General features: G+C 33.4%; 1 protein-coding gene across 10 annotated transcripts; it reads left to right on the top strand.

Annotated features, from left to right (window-relative positions):
- The first annotated feature begins 98 nt into the window (after window positions 1–98).
- LOC105345927 (zinc finger protein ubi-d4) lies at window positions 99–22,532 on the top strand. 10 transcript variants are annotated; one of them, XM_034455119.2, is made up of 12 exons: window positions 99–252; window positions 2,931–3,094; window positions 13,262–13,384; window positions 15,392–15,591; window positions 15,906–15,990; window positions 16,759–16,779; window positions 17,913–18,041; window positions 18,706–18,747; window positions 19,909–20,049; window positions 21,256–21,368; window positions 21,548–21,629; window positions 22,058–22,532. In XM_034455119.2, exons 1-12 carry the CDS (start codon window positions 209–211, stop codon window positions 22,123–22,125), a joined length of 1,212 nt encoding a protein of 403 aa, XP_034311010.1. In that variant the 5' UTR covers window positions 99–208; the 3' UTR covers window positions 22,126–22,532. The 10 variants fall into 10 exon arrangements, with proteins under 10 accessions (XP_034311010.1, XP_034311009.1, XP_034311012.1 ...); XM_034455118.2 differs by having other exon boundaries at window positions 15,903–15,990; XM_034455121.2 differs by lacking the exon at window positions 16,759–16,779.
- The last annotated feature ends 4,700 nt before the right edge of the window (window positions 22,533–27,232 follow it).

Genomic DNA, 27,232 nt, shown 5'->3' with positions numbered 1-27,232 from the left:
TTGTTCTGTTTTAATGAATAATTAAAACGTAATTGCTCAAATGAATAATAACAGGGAAATAACATTACGATATTCAGAGGATACATTGAAACTTTTTATATAATAGATTGATATACATTCAATATAGACCAAAGACAAAGTGCGACTTATTTCCCTTTTTAAACTGGTTCTTGTGTCACCAGTTTACTTTCTGTACACAAAGAAAAAAATGGCGATGGACGTTAGCATAAAAGTAGATGTTCTTAAAAAATGGTAAATATCCTTTTGTTCTTATATTAAACGAAAACAATGTCTATTGCAGTAATTGTTCTGGATATTTAACTATTATTTTTTCGTAGATATACTCGGAATAATCATGATAATGGTGCTTAACATGCTTAAAGCTTCGTTAGCGCACAGAAGTAAAAAAGAAATCTATACTGGCGTGCGACCATTTTTCGTCTATAATTTTATGTGTTGTTAAAATGACCTCACAATGTACTGGCGAGAAATGGTGGTCGCACGCCAGTAGGCGTTTCATCCAGATTTATATTTATTTTATCAGGGGTGGATATATATGCTATTGTAATTGTCTCTTAGTCTTATTTTCATCAATTCATGACAAATAGCTGTGTAAGCAATGAAAACATTATGGAAAAAGGTATTCACGAAAAAGGGTCATGGAGCCGGAGTCTTCTCTTAACTCCCTTTCCTGGTCTGACGTTTGCTGGGAAGAATACGAGTTCATTTGTAAAAATTCGCTGATATTAGTTGGTACCTTAGCATTTGCTTCTGAATTTTTAGCACAAGGATGCAATATGAATAATCGGGTGCTGGTCACTTCACCCCAAAGCCAAAGTGCCCAATCAATGCATGAGTGCCCCAAATTTTTCTAGGTGCACCCAAATTAGGTTTCCCGAGCGCCCCAAGTACATCTCACGAGCAATCCAAATGTTGGTTTTATCATGATTAAATTTTTTTTACGTACGAGCGCCTCAAAATCCAAAATCACTTTCACTTACAGTATTAATTTGAATGTTATAAGCAAATTTTTCTGAGTGCTCCAAATGGTTAATCATAATTAATTTTGTTTTTTATGAGGGACCCAAAATAAGTTTTGTTATATAATATTATGAATGTGATGTGCAATTTTTTTTTTCAAGTGCTACAAATTAATATATTGCTATTCATGATTGATTTTTTTGCAAGCGCCCGAAAATAAGTTTTGCTGTAGAATATTTTGAATATTATGGGTGCCCCACATTTAAACATAAATTACGAACGCTGATATAAAACGATAACAAATATTTTTGATAACTGTTATTTTTTTATACAAAGATCAAAGCATGAGCACCAAAATTGATATCCATTGAACAATATGGCAATTATCTATCCAACTGACTGTCTCCAAATCTCCTACCTAATTGACTGTCTCTTAATTACCATCCACCCTCCCCCAGTAATGTCACATATCGTCCATTCAGGTGGTGTGGGCTATTCCTTTTTCAAAATCGAACAATCCAATTTTGGGGAGCCAGTTTTAATGTCAGATGAATATTTTGCAGAAAAGTGAGAGTCTTCAACAAACAATTTTATTGCAAAATCAGGGCAGGTTTAAATTTTACTTTATCAGCAACATAGATAAATTTATTTTGGGGCGCTCGTGAAAGTACACTCCAAATGTAGATTTTACAAATCGTAGGCAGCTTAGGGGCATTCGTGAAAATAATCCAAGATTTTGAGCAAAATCGAGGTAGCATATTTTGGGGCACTTGGGAAAATGATCTCAAGTATATGTTCATTGAGATTCCATCGTAGATTTTAAGACTAATCAGGAAAAACATTTGGGGCGCTCATGAAAACGTTGATTTTAGTACAAAATTGGACAATTCAATTTTGGGGCACTCGTGCAAATTATTCAAGGTGTAATGGTAATTATATTTTGGAGCACTCGTGAATATATTTGGGGCACTCATGAAACGTAATTGGGGTGCTAAAAAAAAAAATTGGGGTGCTCGTGCATGGGGCGCTTTGGCTTTGGAGCGAAACGACAGTAACCCAAATAATCTAATGATTATTCTAAATGTTAAAGGCCTGACTGTTGTTATGCAAACAGCCCTCTCATAAAATTTGATATATATCAAATATGTGTGTGCAGAAGTGATGTCATAGAAATAGAATGCTGATTAGGAAACCTAATATTAAAAGTAATGCTACATTTACATGGCATGCCAATTCACAAAAATTAACTGAACATAGTTTCACAGTTGATAAACTAGGTTTATAGACTGTAAACTATAGTTTATGAACGATAAAGTATAGTTAAACATTTGTTATCTATATTTTTTATCTGTGGAACTACATGTATATTTACTGGTTGTATACTATACATTAAGAATGCTTATCTTAGTTTATCTGTCTGTATTAAACATTAACATTAATATGGATTCACATCTGTACACTATAGCAATTTACATTCGTTAACTTAACTATGGTTTACAGATGTAAAATATTGATTAACTATAGTTTACAATCTGTAAACTATAATTTACAAGTGATTTTAAAATTACAAGTACCGGTAAATTACTTAGATTAGTTTATCAACTATGAAACTATATTAAGCTCATTTTTGTGTAATTGGTGAGCCATGCATTTGTCAGTAATCGGACAAAGTAAATCTGAAATATATTACATGTACATTTTTTAATTTTCTCTCTCATTGGAAGTAAAATATGAGCTTCACATAGAATAGACACCTATTATGACGCTGAAAGTTTTGGAAGCATGTGTCAAACACCTGTCCATTTCATTTTCAGCAATGCAGTCAGAAATCAACAACCTTACTATAATCAATGGATACTAAAAAGCTTCATCACACCATGTATCGAATGTCCATGGTTCTTCAAAAAAAGCTTTCAGCTTATACAAGCAATTAATTTGGTTTTTTTCAGCATGGGAGGTGAGAATCTGTTTAAGGATGCCATTGAGCACACAGCAAACCTGAACATGAGGATGGGAATAGAGAGGAAACTGAGGCTGCCATTCCTGGACTCCCAGACAGGGGTAGCACAGAGCCACACCAGCCTCTGGCATCCCTACCGAGACCGGCAACCAGGTCTGTACTGACCATACCATTACTGATATCACTAGAAATTGTTTTGGAAAATAGAGTTTTCTGTGTCACATTCTGGTAACTAATTGTTATATTTTACTACATTTTGAAATGCCATACATTTTATTTTTACATCTTTTCTACACATTTCTTTTTATCTTTTTATTAGGGCCCCGCAAGGATTTGCGGGTGCCCTATAGTAATCACTCTGTCGTCACTCTTCCGTCCACAAATTTCGTGTTTTTTTCTAATAACTTTTTTTATGGTTGCCCAATCAAGTTCAAATTTGGTATGGTAGTTCAGTAGGCAGAAATACATATTTTGATGTTAAGTTTGGTTCTCTATGTCTTCTGGTTTGGAGCTGGGGTAGTGGGGTAGATTCCTAACTATGCACAAGAATGAATGGGCAAAGAGAGATAACTTCTGAGAATGAATGGGCAAAGAGAGATAACTGCTGAGAATGTTACCATTGTATACATGGAAGGCTTTGCAATATTTGTCCTTTGGGATTAATTAACCTTCCACACTATTTTATTTTTTAATTATTTATTTTATTTTTTTCTGCCTTAATGCTGTTAATTTTAACAGGTAATCAGATAATAACCCCATTCTGTCATTTCTGAAAAAAAAATCTTATTGTAAATTTAGAAGAAAAGGATGAGAGAGCAGAACAATTAATCCCCTGGGATTAATTATCTTGCCTGCTGCAGAAAATGTAGAGGCTTATCTCTATCTGTCATATCGAGATTAATGAACACCTTTGTCTGCACTGATGTTTGTTTTGAAGCAAATTAAACTCTCATTCCATGAGCTGCACCCTAATATTTTTACCCCTCAGTTTAAAGGATGGTATTTGATAAAGAATATATTTCATTCTAGTCCAAATACTTATATTCTGTAAAATAAAAAAAAATATATGAATTACAATAAATTAAAAAAAAAGGTTTTTTTTATTAGATATCAGTTTTTTTATTCTTTTTCTTTTTCTTTTTTAATGGATGTTTTGGTGTTGTTGTTGTTGTTTTTGGTTGCTATGTTTATATTAAAGTAAACTTAAGAATAGTACCTGAAAATGTTCCTTCTGTAAGCCCTGATTAAATTCAATAAATGGATGAGAGCAGGATAATTAATCCCCTGAGATTAATGCCTGTTTCAGAAAATCTAAGGTCTGTCTTTATCTGTTATATGTATTACCGTACACATGTGTCTGCAAGTGATGTTTGTTTGAAGTTGAGTCAAAGCCTAGGTATCATAGCATTGGTATCAATTCTTTGTTTTTAGCTCACCTGAGCTGAAAGCTCAAGTGAGCTATTCTGATCACATTTTGTCTGTCGTCCGTCTGTCTGTCTGTCTGTCCTACTGTCTGTCCGTCTGTCTGTCTGTCCGTAAACTTTTCACATTTTCAACATCTTCTCAAGAACTACTGGGCCAATTTCAACCAAACTTGGCACAAATCATCCTTAGGCAAAGGGGATTCAAAGTTGTGAAAATTAAGGGCCACACTCGTTCTCAAGGGGAGATAATTAGAAATTAATGAAAAATTTCGAGAAATTTTCAAAAATCTTCTTCTCAAGAACCAGAAAGCCAGGAAAGCTGAAACTTGTGTGGAAGCATCATCAGGTAGTGCAGATTCAAAGTTGTGAAATTCATGATCCCTGGGGGTAGGGTGGGGCCACAATGGGGGGTCAAAGTTTTACATAGGAATATATAGAGTAAATCTTTAAAAATCTTCTTCTCAGAAACTAATCAGCCAGGAAAGCTGAAACTTGTGTGGAAGCATCCTCAGGTAGTGTAGATTCAAAGTTGTGAAATTCATGACCCCTGGATGTAGGGTGGGGCCACAATGGGGGGTGGAAGTTTTACATAGGAATATATAGAGTAAATCTTTAAAAATCTTCTTCTCACAAACTAATCAGCCAGGAAAGCTGAAACTTGTGTGGAAGTATCCTCAGGCAGTGCAGATTCAAAGTTGTGAAAATCATGATCCCCGGGGGTAGGGTGGGGCCACAATGGGGTGGTCGAAGTTTTACATAGGAATATATAGAGTAAATCTTTAAAATCTTTTTCTCAGAAAATAATCAGCCAGGAAAACTGAAACTTGTGTGCAAGTATCCTCAGGTAGTGTAGATTCAAAGTTGTGAAAACATGATCCCTGGGGGTAGGGTGAGGCCACATTTGGGGGGGGGGTTAAAGTTTTACATAGGAATATATAGAGTAAATCTTTTAAATCTTCTTCTCAGAAACTAATCAGCCAGATGATTCTTTATAATTGTTAAGACTTTGGCTCCAGGACAATTCTTCGGGTGCGTCTTTTAACCCCAAGGAACCCCAAGGAAACCCCAAGGAACCCCAAGGAAACCCCAAGGAACCTCAAGGATACCCCAAGGAACCCCAATGACAAAAATTAATAAATTTTAATACCCAAGGGGTCTTATTGGACTTCAAGGGTCACCTCTTAGTACCCCAAGGGTACCCCAAGGAACCACAAGGAAACCCGTAAGAACCCCATGGAACCCAAATGATAAAGTTATTAACCAGTGATACCCCAGGGGTCTCATTCGAATCAAAGGCTCACCCCAAGGTACCCCAGTGATAGAAATTAATAACTATTTATACCCAAGGGGTCTCATTTGAATCCAAGGGTCACCTCGTAGTACCCCAAGGATACCCCAAGGAACCCCAAGTATACTCATTAGAACCCCAAGTAACCCCAATAATAGAAATTAGTAACTAGTGCTACCCAAGGAGTCTCATTATACCCCTATACCCCCACAAATGAAGTTTAAGGGGGTATATTGGTTTCACCCTGTCCGTCCGTCTGTCCGTCTCTCTGTAGATGCAACTTTGTCCCCCCTATAGAATTTTTTACTACTGCATGGAACAGTCTGAAAATTTGTACATATGTTGATCACCATCTGAAGATGTGCACCTGTAATTTTTTTAGGATCAGACAAGATTTAATGATTTTATGGCAGTATTCATTTTCCTCATTCTATATATTGTTCACTGATGTTGAAAAGTAAGGGAGGTAATCCTTACAGATTTTATTAATTAATTTATAGCATTAAAATACCCTAAAATATATTTATATAAATACATTCAAATGGAGGTTTTTTGTCTTTATGTGTTAACTAAATTTATCTTTTATAAGTATTCTATCAACTGCAGACAATTAATGCAGAATTTTTGTTTGTCAATGATAAATTCTTAGGAGCTGGCTGAATTCATTTGTCCCAAGGAGGCCATTATCTGAGCCATGGTTAAGATGGAGCATGTGTGTATGGAAAATTGATAATCTGTAAAATGGGCAGTGGCTTTTGGGCTAATTTAAAAGGAAATAAATAATAACATTATTAAAATAAAGAAGTGAACTATTTTTAGAAGTTGTTTAAATTTATTACCTAGTCATGCAAGTAAATTGATGAAGTGACCCTATAGGGAATTTAATTTAAATTATAGATTTAAAATTACTGATATGATTGTAGTGTTTCCGCAATTTTAAAATTGTTTGTAATATTAAATTTTCTTTCTTACATATTTTTACATAGTATGGTAATTATGGTAATGTTTTGGGAGTTTATTAAATTTAACAAGCCTGTCAAAGAAAATCATATATAAAGTCCTATGGGATCAATTTTCTGACATGGAGTTCCATTGTACCATAGCAGAAAGTGAGGAAAATTTGAAACAACTAACTGCATCTGTTAAGACTCTTATTAGAAAGATATTCAAATTTTTATCAACAGAAGAGCATTGCTTGGCTACCGGTATTTCCATTTACTGCAAAGGGTGGGATTATTGTCATTTTGTTGGTTTTTCATTAAAACAATTAAATAAAAAAAAATATCATCAGATACATTAATTTGTAAATATATTACTGTTATACATATGTATTTAAAGTGATGAGTACCCCAAAGAACCCAAATGAATCCCAAGTATACCAATGAGAACCCAAAGGATACCCTTGAGAACCCCATAGATACGTCAATGGTGGAAAGTAAATTTGATGACCGAGGCCGGTCTCATTAAAAATCAAAGGGTCACTCCTGATACCCCAAGGATACCCCAGTTATAAAAATTGATAACTATTGATACCCCAGGAGTCCAAAGGTCAACTATTGGTACCCCAAGGATACCTGTAGGAACCCCAATTGCAAGGTACCCAATTGATACAATTTAATAATTAATAACCACCCCAATGGTTGTACTGTAAAACATATTACTAATTAATACCCAATTACTCAATGGAATATCATAAAAACATCTGGGCAACCCAAGGAACACTTGTGATACCCCAATACATACTGGTATGATAAAAATAATGTTTCTCCTGACTTAAAATATCTGTTCACTTTGGATGAATTTAACAATTAGTGTTGTCAAATCAGTTGAAAAATCATAATCGAGTACCGTTAATCAGCAGAATTTGTTGTCTCTTACCAACTGATGATCAGCCAATATTGAATCAGTAACAAATTATATCAAATTCATGAAAATAGGGCACTAAATTTTATGTCACCACAAGGAAGTCTGCAATTCTTCCGGTGAACCATTCATATGAACACTTAATATGACAATGTTTCTTCGGTGAAATTTTCAAATGAAGTGGAGAAAGATATTGTTCAGTTACAAAGACCCAAACTTGTTTTACTATTGACATAGAGGGTGTTACCCTTATTTGAGTACTTTTGAGAAAAGACAAGAAGTGATCATGGAAGTGTAGAGTGGGGTTATCTCCCCTTCGTGGGTACAACACAATGGATTGACCCATTACGGGTGCAGAATGTTCACCTGAGAGGCACCAAAATACCTGTTAATTGCAGGTAGACACCCCGTTGTACATTGGTGGTAGCTCTTGGACAGGGATTAAAGGGCCAACATAACCCTTTACATGTATACACAATGGTTTCACCATCACTGTTGCAATATATTTACCTACACCTACATCTCCTTGTTTATTGGTAGACAACCCTTGTGAATTTTGGGTGTCTTCCCACTTTGCTATAATTCTGAAATTTTTATGAGACTGATTTTAGCTAAGAGGGAATGGTGCTCAGGTAAGGGTTTCAAAGAACAAAGGAAATTAATTACAGGTAAATTATAGTCTGTTCAATTATTGACCTTCAGCAAATTTTTAATAAAAAAAAATAACAGGCTGTTTTTTGAGATTATGTTTAAAATAAAGTTAAAAAAATTAATTAGATATTTGTAATAGAAGTAAATTTTGATAATTAAAAAGGGTTTGTTCTATCATGATTGATCGTACAAGCTAATTTTTATTTCATGTAAAATTACTTAATATTCATTCTTTTGAGGAGAAGGAAAACTATGACATTACTACCCCTTCGATGTCCCTTATCAAGAACCTTGAAAAAATAAACATTATATGGTTCAAGTTTTGGGCTGTTGATTTTAATAATGAAAAAAACTATAAATGTTAATTTTATCAGAAATGCAGAGGAATTATCACACACATCATACAAATTTGGCTATAGTGGTTATGATATAAAAGAATTAAATGCTCAACAACATGCATGTACATTTAGGACTACATTTTCAGACTGATGGAACTATTTCAATATTTTACCCCTGAAATTCAGAAAAATTCTTGTAAAAGGACTATATATATGATATGGGCCTAAAATGGCCCCCTAAATTGAACATCATCATTTTTCTTTGTACAGATATATATGTGATGTATTTTTACATAATGTTCATTTTGATTCAACTGCCCAGAATTTAGAAATATGACATCGTAAAGACAACCTTTTCCTGCCATTTTTGCATTTTTAGCATAAAACAGCCTGTTTTCAAGCAGTTTTTCTTTCAGAAAAAATAGAGAGCATGCTTGAACAAACAAAATATTTTAATCAGAGATGTATCTAGCCAAGGCTAATAAGTGACAAAAAATTTTTCCCTGTTCAAGCATGCCCTCTATATTTTCCATTCATAAAAAGATAAGAAAAATGTAAATTTTTGACTGATTTTGATTGAAATATAGAAATAGCGTCACTTATGACGTCATTTTCTGCCAGTGAGTGCAAAAAAATCAAAAAAATAGGTGAAAAATAAATTTACATCAACTCTTCTAAAATATAACATAACATATTATTGTACCTGAAACACTTTAAAAAATTGCGAATAATGGGGGCCAAATTTAACTCATATCATATATATAGTTCTTTTGTACTTCAAATCACCATCTACCATTTGAAGTGGGAAGATGGGAAGGTATCCTATTAAATGAAAGATCTTGTCCTCTCTGTTACAAAAAACGTATAGCCGATGAATTTCATTATATTTTAGAATGTGATGCAATATCACAAGTCAGAAACAAATTTATAGACAAAAATTTTTCGGCTAGACCAAATGTGTTTTAAAGTATTACATATTAGGGTATCCTTTAGGTTGTATGGTGTATCAAGAGTTATAAATCTGTATGATTAGGGTATCTTTTGGAGTTCCTTGGGATTTCTGTGGGGTTCCCTAGGGTTTATAGAGGTTTTTAGAGGCGTGTCTGGGATACCAATGAGTCCCCAGTGGTATCAAGAATTATGTCTCCCCTTTCAAAGGGGAGACATATTGTTTTTGTCGACTTTCTTCTTCTTATTCTTCTTCTTCTTCATCCAAATTTGTCCAGGCCGTAACTTAAATACCCTTTGAAATTAAGACTTCAAACTTGGAGCATAAGTAGATGGCATTGAGAAGGAGTGCACACAACCAAAAGTTTTGACCTTGACCTATTTTGTTTTTCAAGGTCAAGCTTTTCATAAAAAATATTGTCCGGACCATAACACTAGACTCCTTTAACATACAGACTTTTAACTTGTATCATAGATAGATGGTATATAACCTAGTTGAACTTTACCAAAAATTTTGACCTTGACCCAGAATTTTTATTTCAAGGTCATATTAGAAAAAACTTCATTGTTCAACTTCTGAATATACTTTGACAGAAGGACTTCAAACTTTAAACAAAGAACAATAATAATACACTTAGGTGTACTGTTGAATAATATTTGACCTTGACCTTGTTTAACTCAAGGTCAAGTTAAGAAAAAAATAATAAAATTGTGTCTGGGTCATAACTTTAATACCCTTTGACATTAAGACTTCAAACTAGGAGCATAGGTAGATGGTATTGAGAAGGAGTGCACACCACCAAAAGTTTTGACCTTGACCTATTTTGTATTTTAAGGTCAAGCTTTTCATAAAAAATATTGTCCGGACCATAACACTAGAACTCCTTTAACATACAGACTTTAAACTTGTACAATGTATCATGGATAAATGGTATATAACCTAGTTGAACCTTACCAAAATTTTTTACCTTGACCTAAAATTTTTATTTCAAGGTCAAATTAGAAAAAACTTCATTGTTCAACTCCTGAATATACTTTGACAGAAGGACTTCAAACTTTAAACAAAGAACAATAATAATATACTTAGGTGTACTATTTATTTATATATGACCTTGACCATGTTTTACTCAAGGTCAAATTAAGAAAAAGATAATAAAATTTTGTCTGGGTCTGGGTAACATATAGCTGACATCATTCTTCTTTTAATTGTTAAATTTGCCCCATATTACAATCCTTGGGGAGAAGGGGAGACATGTGTTTTTTTGTAAAAAAAACAATACCCACTAGTTTTTAATTTGAATTATTAGGCTATATCCTTGGGGTTCCATTGGGTTCTATGGGGTATCAAGTTTTATGAATCTGTATTATAAGGGTATCCTTTAAGTTCCTTGGGGTATCCATGGAGTTCCGTGGGATACCTAATGGTGTCTGGGATATCAAAAAGCCCCGAGGGTGTATCCAGAGATATAAAATTGTGTTATTAGGGTATCCTTGGGGTTCATTTGGGTATCAAAAGTTATATTACTGGGTATCCTTGGAGTTCCTTGAGGTATCCATAGGGTGTGTCAGGGATAACAATGGGTATCTGTATTATTACTATTAGAGTACTATTAGGGTATCCTTTAGGTTTCTTGGGGTACCCATGGGGTTCCCTGGGATACCTTGTGATTTGTCTAGGATATCAAAGAGACCCAAAAAGTATCAAGAGATATAGTGTATCCTTGGAGTTCCATAGGATATCAACAGTTATAAAATTTATATAACCAATACATATATAAGAGTATCCCTAGAGTTCCTTGGGGTATCCGTGGGTTTTGTCTGAGATACCAATGAGTCCCTACGGGTATCAAGAATTTAAATTTGTATTATTAAGTTATCCTTTAAGTTCCTTGAGGTATCCTTGGGGTTCTGTGGTGTATCAAGAGTTATGAATCTGTATTTGTAGGGTATTCTTGGAGTTCCTTGGGATATCCCTGAGGTTCCCTGGGATTCTTAGAGGTGTATCTGGAATACCAATGAGTCCCCAGGGTTATCTAGAGTTTTAAATTTGTATTACAACGTATTACGGTATTCTTGGGGTTCTATGGAGTATCAAGATTTATGATTCTGTATTATTAGGGTATTCTTGGAGTTCCTTGGGATATCCCTGGGGTTCCCTGGGATTCTTAGAGGTGTATCTGGAATATCAATGAGTCCCCAGGGTTATCAAGAGTTTTAAATTTGTATTACAACGTATTACGGTATCCTTGGGGTTCTATGGAGTATCAAGATTTATGATTCTGTATTATTAGGGTATTTTTGGAGTTCCTTGGGATATCCATGGGGTTCCCTGGAATTCTTAGAGGTGTATCTGAAATACCAATGAGTCCCCAGGGTTATCAAGAGTTTTACATTTGTATTACAATGTATTAGGGTATCCTTGGGGTTCTATGGAGTATTTTAAAAGAGTTATGATTCTGTATTATTAGGGTATTCTTGGAGTTCCTTGGGATATCCCTGGGGTTCCCTGTGGTTCTTAGAGGTGTGTCTGGAATACCAATGAGTCCCCAGGGGTACCAAGAGTTTAAAATTTGTGTTATTAGGGTATCCTTGAGGTTCCTTGGGGTTCTATGGTGTATCAGGAGTTATAAATCTGTATTATTAGGTTATCTTTGGGGTTCCTTGGGGTATAATTGGGGTACCAAGGGTAAGGGGTGACTCTTGCACTCTAATGAGACCCCCTTGGGTATCAATAGTTATTCATTTCTGTCATTGAGGTATCCTTGGGGTTTCCTTGGGGTTCCTTGGGGTTTCCTTGGGGTTCCTTGGGGTTAAAAGACGTGCCGCAATTCTTCGGCCTCACAAGAAGGTTCAGAGTTTGATGTAGCTTAATATCCCATATATAAACAATTGTAAAGGATCTTTTTGAGGACTGCAATACTCAACATGTGATATGACTATAAAATCATCCTGTTAGAAAAGGGACTAATGATTATAAACATAAGAATATCCAGGGGGAAAAATGGATTTTATTTATACAGGATCTACATGTATTATTGTACATTGTCCAGATTGTTTGTAATATGACTTCATTAAGCTGATTTTATCATACCTATTGTTCCTCAGGTGAGCGATGTGGCCCATGGGCCTCTTGTTTAACAAATTTTATTTCATCCCATGTTAACACCCTTTATCCCGTGGATATGACTCATTTGATACTTTTTTGATATCCCACAGTTGTAACTTTACAATGGGATTTGCGTAGGCATAATGAAGTAAAATAATGTGGAGTTTTATATTAAACAGTGTAAACATTGATTGTGGTGTATAAAACATGGGATAAATAGAATCTCATATAATGTTGTGTGTTTTATCCCCTCACTACGGCTCAAGAAAAAAACCCACTTTAATTGTTTGATGAAAATCATATCCAACTACAAATCACGAGATCCTATATATTCCAGTTCTTTACATCTTCTGCCGGGCATTTATTTTTCATCATTGTTAATATAAAGAGGATGGAATTCAAAGTTTTTTTTCACTTCTCTATATTAATTGTCATAGCGGGGCCCTTCCTGACTGGTCAGTTTTCTAGTCTTTTACATGACATGACCTCAACATATTTCTTCTTCAAGATAGATACATAAATATGATTACTTGTTTGTGTTTGAGTGATTAATCAGTGAGGTTAAACACTGGTATTTATAGACAGAGCTTGCCATTATACCCTTCCCAAATTAGTCAAGGAATAATATACAGTGTTATTAACATAATTATGTATGTTTTAAAGAAAATAATTCTAAAGCTTTTACATGAATTTTGTTGACAGGCTTGACGTATGGACAGCTTTATTCTTATCCGGCCAACAGATGGAAGAAAAGGAAGCGGCTGGCATTTATGAACACCGAGAGTCGTGTCAACAAGTCTAATGAAATTGAGACTGGAGAGTCGGGTAGGTTACCCAGGACTTATTAAGGAATAAGGAGTTATTTTTGGGAGTTGATTTTAATGAGTGCTCAAACGAATGTTCAAATATTCGCAAATGAATAGTAAATTCTAATATTCGTATGTATATTTTGCATTCGAATGTTCAAGCGCATGTTTAACACCCATATTAAGCACTGTAAACTATGCAGTATCATGTTATTTTGTTACAATGGAAAAGAGAAGCTGGAAACAATTTACTCTGAATGAAAGTATAGACAAAGCCATCTATGACTGATATGCTTGGTAGAGTCTATTACTTAACCCAGTAATAGACTATTCCGCCATGCTTGTTTACAGTGAAAATTAAAGGCAGGGTTTACATCGAATGGAGACAAACATTCTAGATTTTTCAATTCATATAAGACGCTAAAGAAACAATTTGCTTAAATTTTTGAACTAGTGTAAGCTACTGAGGGTTAATATCGAAAGGTACATCAAACGTTTTTTTTTGTAAAGATACCTCGATATAATTTGTTATATTTTTAAATAAACAGAACATTTCCGGAATTTTGAGCATTGTTGGTTTTTTTTTTAATACTATATCAAACATGGCGGAAATATTTGGAATGACTTACGAAGTTACGTATTGGTCTCATACAGGAGTCAGGACTGCAGTATATTATTAAAGCAGTAATAAATCTTTTGATTGTAGTTGATGGAAATTTAAAAAAACAATTAAGTATATTATTATTTGCATAAAAAATAAATGCGCACCCAATTCAGTAGATACTCGTGCATTATGTGTCAACTTCGAACTGACATGTTTAAGCAGTCTACATATACACCCACTTAGTAATACATACTATTAAATATGCTTAATACCTTGTCTATAACATCTACGAATATTCGAATACGAATCGAATAGCACTCACGAATATTCGAATACTGATTTATGGTATTCGTTTCAGCACTAATTTTAATCAACTCTCCTATGCAGCTACTCTGGCAAACCAAAACTGAAACAGTGTTTGGACCTAAGCACAAATCATCACCGCTGACAAGAAAATAATCGATAAATTCGATGTAATGTATGCAGAAGCATTTTTTTTAGTGAAACTTATTTATGAATACCCTAAAAATAGTCTGATTTTAAATAGTACAAACAATTAAGATATTTTTTGCAGTCGTATGTATTCCTACGCCTTATTCTATATTAAGTTTAAGTCTATTCTATATTTAGAGGTCGCGTCATCAAGCTATCACGTGACCTGGTGTTGGCAGAGAGATTATTAATGGAGAAAGCTGAGCATCTGGTTGAACGAGATTAAAGTTCATTATTGCATGGATCCATACAATTTTTTAAATATTTTGGTTACTGATACATTTGTTTTAAAGTGTAGAAATTGAAATTAATATAAATATAAGTAATAAGGAATTATTCTTTGAATATTATCAGGAGACATTTTGGTCGGAGCTTGGTCAAATCTGTCTTGAAGCCCTTTGGGCTTTATTGGATTTGACCACGCCTTGACCAAAAATATCAACTCATGATACTCAAATCAAAGTACTTAAGTACTGACGGGAGTTGATTTTATCGATTATAATTTATTCTAAAATCAACTATATGTTATTTTGCTCGGCAAATAGTTTATAATCTGTATTTGAATGAGTTCTCGGACTTTTCCGACAAGAATTTCGAGAAAACTCTTTATGAATCATATTGTATAATATCTAAAAATAGAATTGATTCCATCAAACTATAAACATTTTAAAACCACTATTTTTTCATGTTGCACATGCTCTGTATTAGGTTATGCTATAAGACACGCCCATTTTGTATCGCTCATCTTTTATATAATTACAATAATTGGGCTATAGGCTTCAAAATTGACTCATAATGTTATCACAGACAAAGTCAGTTGAAAAATGTAAATATTTAATAGACGGTAATACTCTCCTAAGACACAGTTTTGTGATAAATGGAAAACTGTGTGGCTCTCTTTAACCTTACAGTTACGTTTGTTTTTTATAGATGTACATCAGATAAACACTGTAGAAAATCCTGCCATTTGTAAGGAAGAGGAAGGAGAGAAGTATAGTGAGAGTAGCAAGGATCGCTGGTTCGAGGAGTATGATAATCTGAGTGAGCCCCCGGATGCAGGAGAAATGGTCGACGACCAGTCAGACATCAGTGATTACGAAGAAACGTACATTAAAAAAAAGAAGAAGAAGGTTCATTTTTCCTTATATTTTAACAAAATGGTATTCGTTAAGTAAATTGTAAATGTACTTCAGTGTGTATATTCACTGATTACTTTTCATCCAATTGATAAATAAATCCTTTCAAAAAAGCTTTGGTAGATGTTTTTTCATAGGCATGTATGGCACTTTTTATTTCATACTTCGTGTTTTGAATGTGTAGGTCTTATCATATATTCAGCATCAAATTTTGAACAACATGTTACTTAACATTCACAAGCATACCGGTACTGACACATTGTTATTAAATGTTCCTATATTATGTTCAATTTTCCAATATTAAGCAGAGTTCAGGGAGAGGCAGGAAAAAGAATACAGAGAAGGAGGCCCCTCAGGTCACCGAGGAAAAAGACAAGCCGTACTCCTGTGAAGGTCAGAGTCTTTACACTTAATTAGCTTATTCTCCCTGGTTTGCTCTTTGCCATTTATTTGTTTAGTTATCAGTTCTTCTTTTCTGTTAGTCTTTCCACATATTCTATTTACAGAATTAACATTTATTAAGATATTTCGGTTAGGCCATAGAAATATTCACATACATATTGCATACTCTTTTGTATGCATTGTTTAAAACTTTGCTGATAAGTATAAAGATTAGAGAAAGAATAAATTTTTATATTGCATTCAAAGTTCAAGTAATTTTATTGAGAATCAAAACCAAAGTTAGAAATATCATAAGTCTTCTAATTTACTTCATGATAAGTATTCTAGACACTACAATAACTCCAATTATTTAGCATGTTTTGGAATTTTTCTAAACGTTTATATTTAAATCAAATTGGTATGATATATGTAACATATGATAGAAAGATCTTGATAAGCATGCAGAATTTCAATGATTAGTTGATTTTGATTTTACTTACTTTATTTAATTATCTCACTACCACTTCTGCACCATTTCAGCTCTTTTTTAAAAGATATTTTTGCACTATTTGCACATTGAAAAGTTATGTTTTAATATTATTCCTACAACACACAAAAACAATATGAAAAGAAAAAAAAATAAGACAACACCGGGGTCCATGAGGAAATGAAAATAGTTTCCCACTTGTACATGTAGTTATTAGAGAAGGTATTGAGTGGTGAGAAATTTGGGTCCTAAAGTTTATAGAGATGTCCAGTATAATATGATCATTGTTACAGGACGGACAAAGTCGTGGAAAGGTGACTGCATGCCGATTTTTGTGCTTTTAATTTACACTGCACAGTTAATCACCTTTGTTTTGGAGATAGGGACGTGTTGAGAGGGAGCATGGCATTGTTGAGACGAGTGGCAGTTCCTTGTGCTCTGTAAAGCGTTAAACTGCTACACCATACAGAATAAGTACTGCAGAGTTTATTGTGCTTCTCTCATCAAACTATAATGTATGTAGCAGAACTGACAACAGTTGGTTTGTCTTTTAAAATTGAAATGTGACCATGTTTGTAGCTTTCTTCACCTGTGTCTTGTATCTAGGCTAAAAGGAAGTCCTCTTTATACAGGAATAGTTTTTACCTCAAAAAGACAATATTTTTATAACGGGTTTATTTCCGAACAAATACATGTAATTGATTGCATGAGCTTTTTATTGATGAAGAAATAATCAATTACTTTAAACTACTCAAAAGTTTGTGCACTTAAACCATTGCTGGCTTTTTTTTAGCTCTGAAATTATCCTTTATAATGAATGTAGAAATTGCACATTTTCTTGCTAGCACTACACAATTTAATGTACCTTAAATTCTCTCTACCTGGATTATGTCATTAAGCATTACCTGTGTGACATTTTTGTGAAAATGCTTTTCATATTTATTAATCAGTCCTTTGTTGTATATATTGAGCTTCACATTAGCTTCTGACTAGATTTTGAAGACAGCTAGGAATTGGAGCTTGCTTGAAGACAACTGTGGCTTTGAGTTGACAAATATCGTTTTCATCTCTAACAGTCACCCCAATCATAAGCGTGCATTTGACAAGTGATTTATGTACTGTAAACTTTTTGTACATCTACATGTATATCAACCACAATTAATTCAAGCTTGTTTGTGACATTGAATATTTTGAGAATTATTTAACTTTTGTCTGAGATCTGTATTCTGATCTGTATTCTGAATCTTCATGTGTATGTGGTGCCTTATTCTTTTCATTGAGGAGGAGAAAACATTTTTTATGATTACCCATAGCATTTATTGAAAGTGAAAGTAAAAGAGGGGTAAATGGGAATTGGTCCTTGTAAGGTCTATCGATGATAAATGTGCGAGTAGAGATGTATTGAGAACTGTGTGTAATGTATGGCTGTTCTGTTTCTGCTGAACAGCTTGTGGGGCTAGATACAAGACAAGGCCGGGTCTACAGTACCATTACAATCATTTCCATAACGGCATGATCGAAGATGAAACGGTTCCATCGCCTCGGCCCCCCGCCCGGGCCTCTAGTCGGACTGCTGGTTGGTATTTATAAACGCTGTGTCATGTTATGTTGCTTGCACACTAATTCGGTGTCATCTGTCGGCTAGCTCTTTTATGCATCAGTTGTCAAGTTTGGTAATTACTACATTGTATGGTGAGTTGATTTTTTTTTTTTTTTTTTTTTTGGGGGGGGGGGGGGGAAGGGAATTGATCATTTAAGATTTTTATATCAACAAGATGCCAACAATGACTGATGTATAGAAGGCTAGCTCCATCTATTTTTATTGTCTCGGCTTATATGCTTTAATAACATCATATTTGTACACTTTTATAAAACAATTTAGGAAGTAAAAATGGTAATCAGGGGTTGTATTGGAAGTTGTATAAACCAGATTTTTATGTATGTAAACCAAGTTTCAGCAAATCTATTGCTTTGTTGTGAAAAATGTTATGTGTATTCATAGCTTTTTTCTATACAGGTTTTATGTACATTTTTTGATTGTCAGCTATTTAAGTAATCTGCATGCCTTAATATTCAGAAATTGTCACAATCTACAATTATTGTACATTTTGTTTTTTGTTTTATGTACAATGTATTTGGTACCCCCATGGTTGATGTATTGTAATTCTGCATGCCATTTTGTGTATAACATTTAAGACAGTACTAGATGTAGACCATTAATTCCCAGTTTTTGTTTTCAGTCCTTAAATCCCTGGTTGCTTCTTCGTCTGGTACAGTGGCAGGTATTTGTAATGAGACTGGCTATGGTTGTAGCATTTCTAAACTTACTGACAATATAAACAGCATCTTGATTGTTCTGAATGTTCTTTGACAAGATTCCTACTGCACCAATAGGATGATAACCACCACAATCAGATATCTGTAACATAGACCAATCACAGGCACCTGTAAACGACCCAAGTATGTCTTCAACAGGAACTTTCTGTAAAACACTCTGCATTCCAAAAGAGCTGTAATATCTCTCACACCATTAACAGAAATTTGATGAATTTTTTAAAGCTTTCAGCTTCATGTCTAAGTCAAATCTTGTTATTTACTCATGACTATAAAACAAAGATTTCACGAGGACCATTATTTACTACATAATTGTAAAACAAAGATTTCACAAGGATCATTATTGCACATTTACATGTAGTTAAATATATACATTTAAACTACATAATCTACTCATGTATTAGTGTGGATTTTTCTTTACTAATTCTGACAAATGCTTTTGCAGTGTTCTAATTTTCAGGTAAACACCACATACTCCTTAAAACAAAAGGAACATTTTCAGAAGATACATAATGTGTCATACTTATAACAAAAATTATTCAGATTTTCCATAAATTCAAAATACATGTCTTTGTCGGGTAAATAGAACATTCTGAAGGTGATCAACCCCTAAGTGTGGATTTCTCAAGTTTTAAACACACAAAAAAGAGAGAAACACTATTTGGTATATGCCCATGATTATCTTTAATATATGGAGTACTTTATGAATGCTATGAATGTTAGCAGTTTCCAAACATACCATTACAAGATTGTTATCTTTTGGGGGAAGAAATGTATGGCAAAACCAATATGATATGTAGTAAGGGCATTTCTGAATGGACCCATTGATACAAAAGTGTTGAGTTGTTTGTTAATTTTGTGAACAATCCAGAGTGTTGTCGGGTCACTGTGTGTTGTGGGGAGTGGCATTACTAGTACTTAATGTTTGGATTAGATTTAGCCTGGCCAATTGTAATAGAGGGCACTAGTGTTTAAATGGTTATATTTTAATTTTGTTTGAAATTCATTTGCATGTAAATTTATCTATTTTTGTAAAAGAATTTGGTTAATGTTTTTCTTACTGCTTGCGCAGAGTATGGGTGTATCCTTGATTAATGTGTATCTTGTAGAAAAGAGTGGGCGCTCAGGAATGGACAAGCGAGACATCTCGGCCAACAACTACTGCGACTTCTGTCTGGGCGACTCGGAGGAGAACAAGAAGTCCAATCAGCCGGAGGAGTTGGTCTCCTGTAGCGATTGCGGCAGGTCAGGTGTGTATTTCCAGGATTCATGTATTATCACTGTATATAAACGTACAAACAGTTAGATAATATCACTGTAGAAAAACATTCAAAAAGTTTTTAGCTCACCTGAGCTGAAAGCTCAAGTGAGCTTTTCTAATCAAAATTTGTCCATTGTCTGTCGTCGTTCTTGTTTGAGGCGTTGTTGTAAACTTTTCACATTTTCGTCTTCTTCTCCAGAACCACTGGGCAGATTTCAACCAAACTTGGCACAAAGCATCACTGGGTAAAGGGGATTCAAGTTTGTTCAAATGAAGGGCCACTCTCTCTTTAAAGGGGAGATAATTTAGAATTATTGAAAATTTGTTGGTATTTTTCAAAAATCTTCTTCTCAAAAACTATTGGGCCATAAAAGCTATATCTTGTATGGAAGCATCCTCAGGTAGTGTAGATTCAAGTTTGTTCAAATCATGGTCCCAGGGGTTAAGGTGGGGCCACAATGGGGGAGTGGATTTTTACATAGGAATATATATAGAAAATCTTTAAAAATCTTCTTCTCAAAAACTATTAGGCCAGAAAAGCTCAAATTGAAATGGAAACATCCTCAGGTAGTGTAGATTCAAGTTTGTTCAAATCATGGTCCCAGGGTAGGGTGGGACCACAATGGGGGAATCAAGTTTTACATAGGAATATATAGAGAAAATCTTGCTAAAATGCTACACACATTATCAATACATGTATATTATCCACGTACGTGCATGTAGCATCGTTTTTTAAAAGGGGAATGGCAGGATGAATTTTTACAAAGAAATATATAGAGAAAATCTTTAAAAATATCCTGGGAAAGTTTTAAGTCCAAAACGCAGTAACTTGTGTGAAAGCACAGGTTGTGCAGATTAAAGTGTGATGAAACCATGATTCCCTAGAGAAAAGTGGGGCCACAAAATGGGGGGGGGGATATAGGAATAGAGAAAAATCTTTTTACAGGTATTACAACAAAAGGGGCTTGGTATTTACCAAAAAAAAATATGTGGATAAAAATTGGCAGATTTTCATTTTTTTTAGCAAGATCTACTGTAATTAGTTGTCAAGATATTTTGATTTTAAAACTGTAATGCTAATTTGATCAGAGTTGAGGCAATTGTTGCTCAGGTGAGCGATGTGGCCCCTGTGCCTCTTGTTTAAAATCATTATAACAACTAATTTACAGTTATTTGACATGCATGTAATTGACAGGTCACCCCACTTGCCTGCAGTTTACAGCAAATATGATAATTTCTGTGAAGAAGTATCCCTGGCAGTGCATAGAATGCAAATCTTGTGGACTGTGTGGGACATCAGATAATGATGTAAGAGATTATCTGATTTTCAAGTTTTAATGCGTCTGTACCAAATGGAATATTGATGAAACAAAAATTTAGATGATGGAATTGTAGGAATAATATTTTTGCTCCACTTTCAAGAGTTAAAAAGCAATTTTTTTGATGATTCATTTTACACAAGTTTATTATTGTTGTGTGTTTGACAGGACCAGTTGTTATTCTGTGACGACTGCGACAGAGGTTATCATATGTACTGTCTGAACCCACCCCTTTCGGAACCCCCAGAGGGTAAGCACATTCATATCTCAATTATATGTACCATGCCAGATTAAAGTATGAACAAATATTTTACCATTAATACATTTGTAACTCGCACACATTTAATAATAATTGTGAGAATCACATATAGCTCATACATATGTAGCTCATATGTTAAGGCATTCATCAATAGGTTTAAAGGATAAAGGACAGAACTTAATGCAAAGAGTACTAAATACATAGAAATATTTTCTATATACATGTAAACAAACATTGTAAACTGTTCTTGTCCATACCTTATTAGTTTCCAGCTTGCTTTCTGGTGTAAGATAAAAAAGGTCAGATTCTCTTATTAGAGTTCTAGCTTTGGCAATTTCTCTGATTTGTATAGTATTAAATATTGCTTTTGTGAATGTATACGATGTGTTGACTTAATTTCATGTTTATTTATTTCTCAGGGAACTGGAGTTGTCATTTATGCATTGAAGAGTTCCATGGTGGAAAAAAACCACAAGGAATGCAGTAATAGGAAATCTCATCCAGATACTGTCATCTCATACGTTGTCATTGTTCATTCAGCACTATATGTAATATAATGTCATTGATGTTGATGTACATGTAAACCATACACTCCCCTGTTATATCCAACTTTGAAATTTAAGATACATTTTACGTGATCATGAAAATAGAGACATTTCAGGCTGAACAATTTTGGATTCAAGATGTCCTCGACGTCAGATTCCAAATGCTGCATGCTTTCTGACTTTAAAAGCAATTGCTTCAGATTTTCTTTCATACAAGATGAAAAAGAAAAACATAATTGCAAATAATGGATCTCTAGTATTTTAAAAAATTTAGTATGATATGGTTACATTGTTGGTGCTTTATGTAAATTTTGTTGTCTGTATATGTATAATAAAGATACAGCCTGATTTTTATCTTTCAAAGTATATTTTCAGTTCTAATTATATAAAATAGTTCAGTTTGACTATTTTAAGTGATTCCTTTAAGCATTTAAAAAAATTAACATACTTTAATATGTTTCCACATGAACATTTAAAAAAAAAATATACATGTAAACTTAAAAAGTGGTGGTGAAAATAAGTTTAGATGTAGCTAACATTAACTTGTGAAAAGAGAAATGTTGAATATTTAGCAACGATAAAGTGTAAGTATTTTGGAGGGATAAGGCCATAGCTTGTGTCTGGCTTCTGGTGCTAAGCGGAAGTGAGTCTTGGACTCCCTCTGGATGGGACATTGCTTTATTGCATGATATCACCAAGCTTATGCTAGCTGGAACCAAATTCCAGCGGGATGGATTTTATCAATGCAGATATTTTAAAACACACAACATCAAGGGTCCACAGCGGGGTCAGAACCAGTTATTTGATTTAATGGTCAAACATTGATAACATCTGAGCCATGGACTCCTCTTGTTCAGATCATTTTTCTTTCATAATGGTTCACCAGAACAATTATACGATATTGACAATGTACATAAAAATGTAGACCAGGGGCACAGAAATGTATAGTAATGTTAAGAATAATAAGAGTGAGAATAGTCATGTAATGGAAGCTGTAATGCAAAACATTAAGGGAGCTCTAAATGGTCGTGACCATTTATAGGCTTTACCAATCTCTGGAGAAGAAGAGCTTTATGAATAATAAATTATAAAGATTGAAGAAATCCTCTAAATTTTAAAATATTTCGAATTTTTCTTTATTGATGACATTTTATGGCTAAATATATTTTAAATATTAAAGAAGATGGGTGATAATTTGTTGACAATCCAGTCCATTAACCCGACTAACCGTTTCTTTGGTCGTGACCAGTAAGTACAAAAGCCCATAAAGCTCAATTTTGTAGGTAAAAAAAATATTTTTTTTTCGCAAATATACGCGAAACTTTCGCGATACAACGCGTAACTTTCGCGAATAAACGTGTAATTTTCGCGATATAACGAGTAACTTTCGCGAATAAACGCGAAACTTACACGATATAACGCGTTAGTTTCGCGAATAAACACGTATTTTTCGCGATATAACTCGTTAATTCACGAAAGAAACGCATTTATTCGCAAAATGTTCGCGTTATATTGCGTTAGTTTTGCGTTTAATCGTGATAGTTTTGCGTTTATTCGCGAAAGTAACGTGTTTATTCGCGAAACTTTCGCGTGATATCGCGTAACTTTCGCGTTTTTTCATGGTTTTGATCCTCTGGGATTTATCCCTTAAGAACTTGCTCTGTTTAAAGTGTCAATGTTCCATTATTGACGTGGTTTTTTATTAAAAGAATCCAATAAAAGGAATTTCAATTACAACGGTTCCTATAGGAACACTCGCTCTGTTACTCTTTAATATCGAATCGACTATAACAAAGACTACACAATTATTATACGGAGTTCGAAAGAAATTTAATTTGATTCACCGTTGGACTGCTAGCAGCGGAGATAAATCATTATTAAACGGCAGATGGTTCTAAAATATAGAGTCTCTCGGATTTGAACCGCTAAAGTATTGTGTATATAATTATTGTTTAATATTGTGTCAACATTTATTTATCGATGCATGATAGTTAAAATATTTGTTTTAAAAATTTACATACGTTTTAAGTGACTTTTCAGTAAAGAAAAAATGCAAATGTTTTCGCTTTAAAATTTCAATGTTTACCTGTATTTTTATAGAGCTGTTTTTCTTAAGATATTAATATAGTCTTATATAGCCACGACCTGAGAGTCTTCGTGCATAATATTCTTTGGGTTTGTATTAAAGTTTGCACAACACATAAGTCTGCACAACACATACGTTTGTACAGCACATAAGTTTTTATAACACATGTATAAACAATAACTTGCAAAATAAACCAACAATAAAGTGCAATGTTATGTAAACGAGAAGACTCTCAAAGAACAACTAACTGTGGCGAAATATTAGTTTTCATATTCCGAGCTCAACATTTTTATTATTCTTGCGCGAATCATTGAAATCGTAATGAAAATAAAAGGAAGTTTTTTTGAAAAAGAACATATTTTGATTTTTTGGAATGTTCACACGCGAGCAGCAACCTCCACTGTTACCTCCTGGGAATACTGCAAAAGATTGATTGCTATTGTGAATTCAATTGTGTTTCAAAAACATAAATACATCAACAACTTTCTTTGTTTCTATTTTGTTTTTTATAAAACCTATGAGACCACAAAAACCCAAAACGTTTAATGCAATACAAATGTCCTTATAAACAACGAGTCATCAATTTCGTTGGAAAATATTCACTTTAAAGCCCCTTTAATAAAACAAGGCATGCTCATGTGACCAAAATCAACGTGCTTTTTTTATTGATCATTATTGAATTATTATTAATAATTTTGTCGGCATATTAACACATTTATATTAGACGATTTAAAGCTTAAAAATTTAGAAAATTGCTGCATTTCAGTTTAAGTATACTGAGAAATGAGACGGTGTCCAAGAAATCAGTTTCTCTAACAATTATTATAATATAGAGCTATTTTTACAATATACATGTATCTAATTTTTATTGTAGAAATAATCCTATTGTAATGAATATTTATTTTATTTTTGAATGTCCATGAATTTCCCATACCTACGTTTTAAATTTCATGTTTATATGGAATGAGTTCTTTTTTCTGAAAATGTCTATTAAACATTGTTTCCGTAACCAATCAAATCATGGATCTGAAACCTGTATCCTAGCAACATCAAACTGTTCTAAATAAAGATCATTCGTACATGCTCTTTCCTACAAATAAATGTCTTAATAGCTCTTATATTGTGGTTATAAAATGGTTAAATTAACATTGATAAATTGACCCCACACAGGATAAACAATTAAATTAGTGATAACACTGTGGGCTTTGCAAATCTATGTGATTTTGTTTGTCCTGTATGTATTTCCCCCCCGAACCATTTTAACCCGTTGTGTATTCGCCCCAACTGTGTAAAAATCGGCTTGCGAAGAAAGATCTGTTTAATCTAAATAATAAAAACTGAGTGTGGTTTTAGCTATGAAACGAAATTCAATGAAATAATCGACATGTCAAAATATAGGTTATCATAAAGTTTTAAACCATAGAAGATATAATGATTTACAACCTCAACGACAACAATCCAGATAGGAATAGGAATATTTCATGTTTTTTTTTTATCATTTTCGCTAGCTAATGTAAGACATCACAAATACCCCAAACCCCCTCACGGAAAAGGAAATGCTAGGTGATGAGAGAGAGAGAGAGAGAGACACACACACACACACAGACAGACAGACAGACAGAGAGTTTTGTAGTGTCAAATTCAGTTTTGATTTAGAATTTGAAATTAATTTGATTTGTTACAATCATATATAGACAATAATTAAGCCTCTAAAAGGAGAAAAGAGAGGATGTGGCTAGGGTAGGGCAGACCAACTAGCAAGCTTTAATTTTACATCGACTCTCTCTCTCTCTCTCTCTCTCTCTCTCTCTCTCATCATCTAGCATTTCCTTTTCCGTGAGGGGGTTTGGGGTATTTGTGATGTCTTACATTAGCTAGCGAAAATGATAAAAAAAAAACCATGAAATGTTCTTTAAAGGGATTTGGACACGATTTGACTCCAAATTCTCAAATTTTATTATTCCATTTTCAATGGTTATACTAATAAATATAGAAGTTTATAATGCTATGTTAAAATTTGAAACTCAAATATCAAGTTATAAGCAAGATACAGAATTTAAAATTCTTTGTTTTGTAAACAAAGCTCGAATATTTTCATTTTTATATATTTGTTGTATTTGTGTAAATTTCAATCAAATGTAACATTCTTTTGTTGATGATAGTATTTAAGAAGATATTGAATTAGTTTAAATTGTTTTTACATGTCATTTGGGATTCTCAAGCATTAGTAATTATAAAAGCACAATCCAACACTTTTTACCAAACATAAAGCAAAGAATCATTGACCAATGTATCCAAGAGCAATCATCAAAAATTTTTAGTTCAGAAAAACTTTCATTTTTTCAAAAATTATATATGAGAAAAAGAAGTCCTTATGTTGATATACTCAGGAAAAGATCTGAGAGATCCTCTATTAGTAGAATAAGATTAAGTGCACATAAACTTACAATAGAAAGTGGTAGATATAATGCCACAATTAAGAATGAAAGATATTGTAATGCTTGTAAAACTGGTGCAATTGAAGATGAAACTCTGACATTTTCTTTTTCAATGTAAAGCCTATTCTCATCTAAGGAACAGCTATTTTAGTAATTTTTATAAGATAAGTAAAATAAATATTGCCAATAACTTGGACAAAAGAAAGATACATTTTACATGTATGTTTAAATAGTGAAATACATACTATTTTAAATATTACTGTTAAATTCATTAATGACTGCTTTGAACAAAGATGTCAATTAGACTAAGGAAATGTTAAACTGATCTATATAGATCAGTAAAAATATATATACTGTACATGCAACTATTGTAAACATACAATGATGTTCTTATATATTCATTGGGCTTTTGCCAATTATTGTAATTGTGTTTGTGCCAATAAAATATTTGTATTTGTATTTGTATATAAGCTCTATACAACGTATTAATGAACAAGTTTACAATTGTTAATGAATACATTTTAA

The sequence above is a fragment of the Magallana gigas genome, chromosome 7 (assembly GCF_963853765.1).
Source record: "Magallana gigas chromosome 7, xbMagGiga1.1, whole genome shotgun sequence".
In the NCBI taxonomy this organism is placed as follows: domain Eukaryota; kingdom Metazoa; phylum Mollusca; class Bivalvia; order Ostreida; family Ostreidae; genus Magallana; species Magallana gigas.
The sequence above is the reverse complement of the archived record's forward strand: the minus strand, read 5'-3'. Positions and strand labels throughout refer to the sequence as shown.

Excerpts from the sequence above, each read along its gene's own strand:
- LOC105345927 (XM_034455118.2), top strand. The coding sequence starts at position 209 with ATGGCGATGGACGTTAGCATAAAAGTAGATGTTCTTAAAAAATG. Across the intron at positions 253-2,930 it reads GTAGATGTTCTTAAAAAATG|CATGGGAGGTGAGAATCTGT; the intron begins GTAAATATCCTT and ends GGTTTTTTTCAG. Across the intron at positions 13,385-15,391 it reads AATTGAGACTGGAGAGTCGG|ATGTACATCAGATAAACACT; the intron begins GTAGGTTACCCA and ends TGTTTTTTATAG.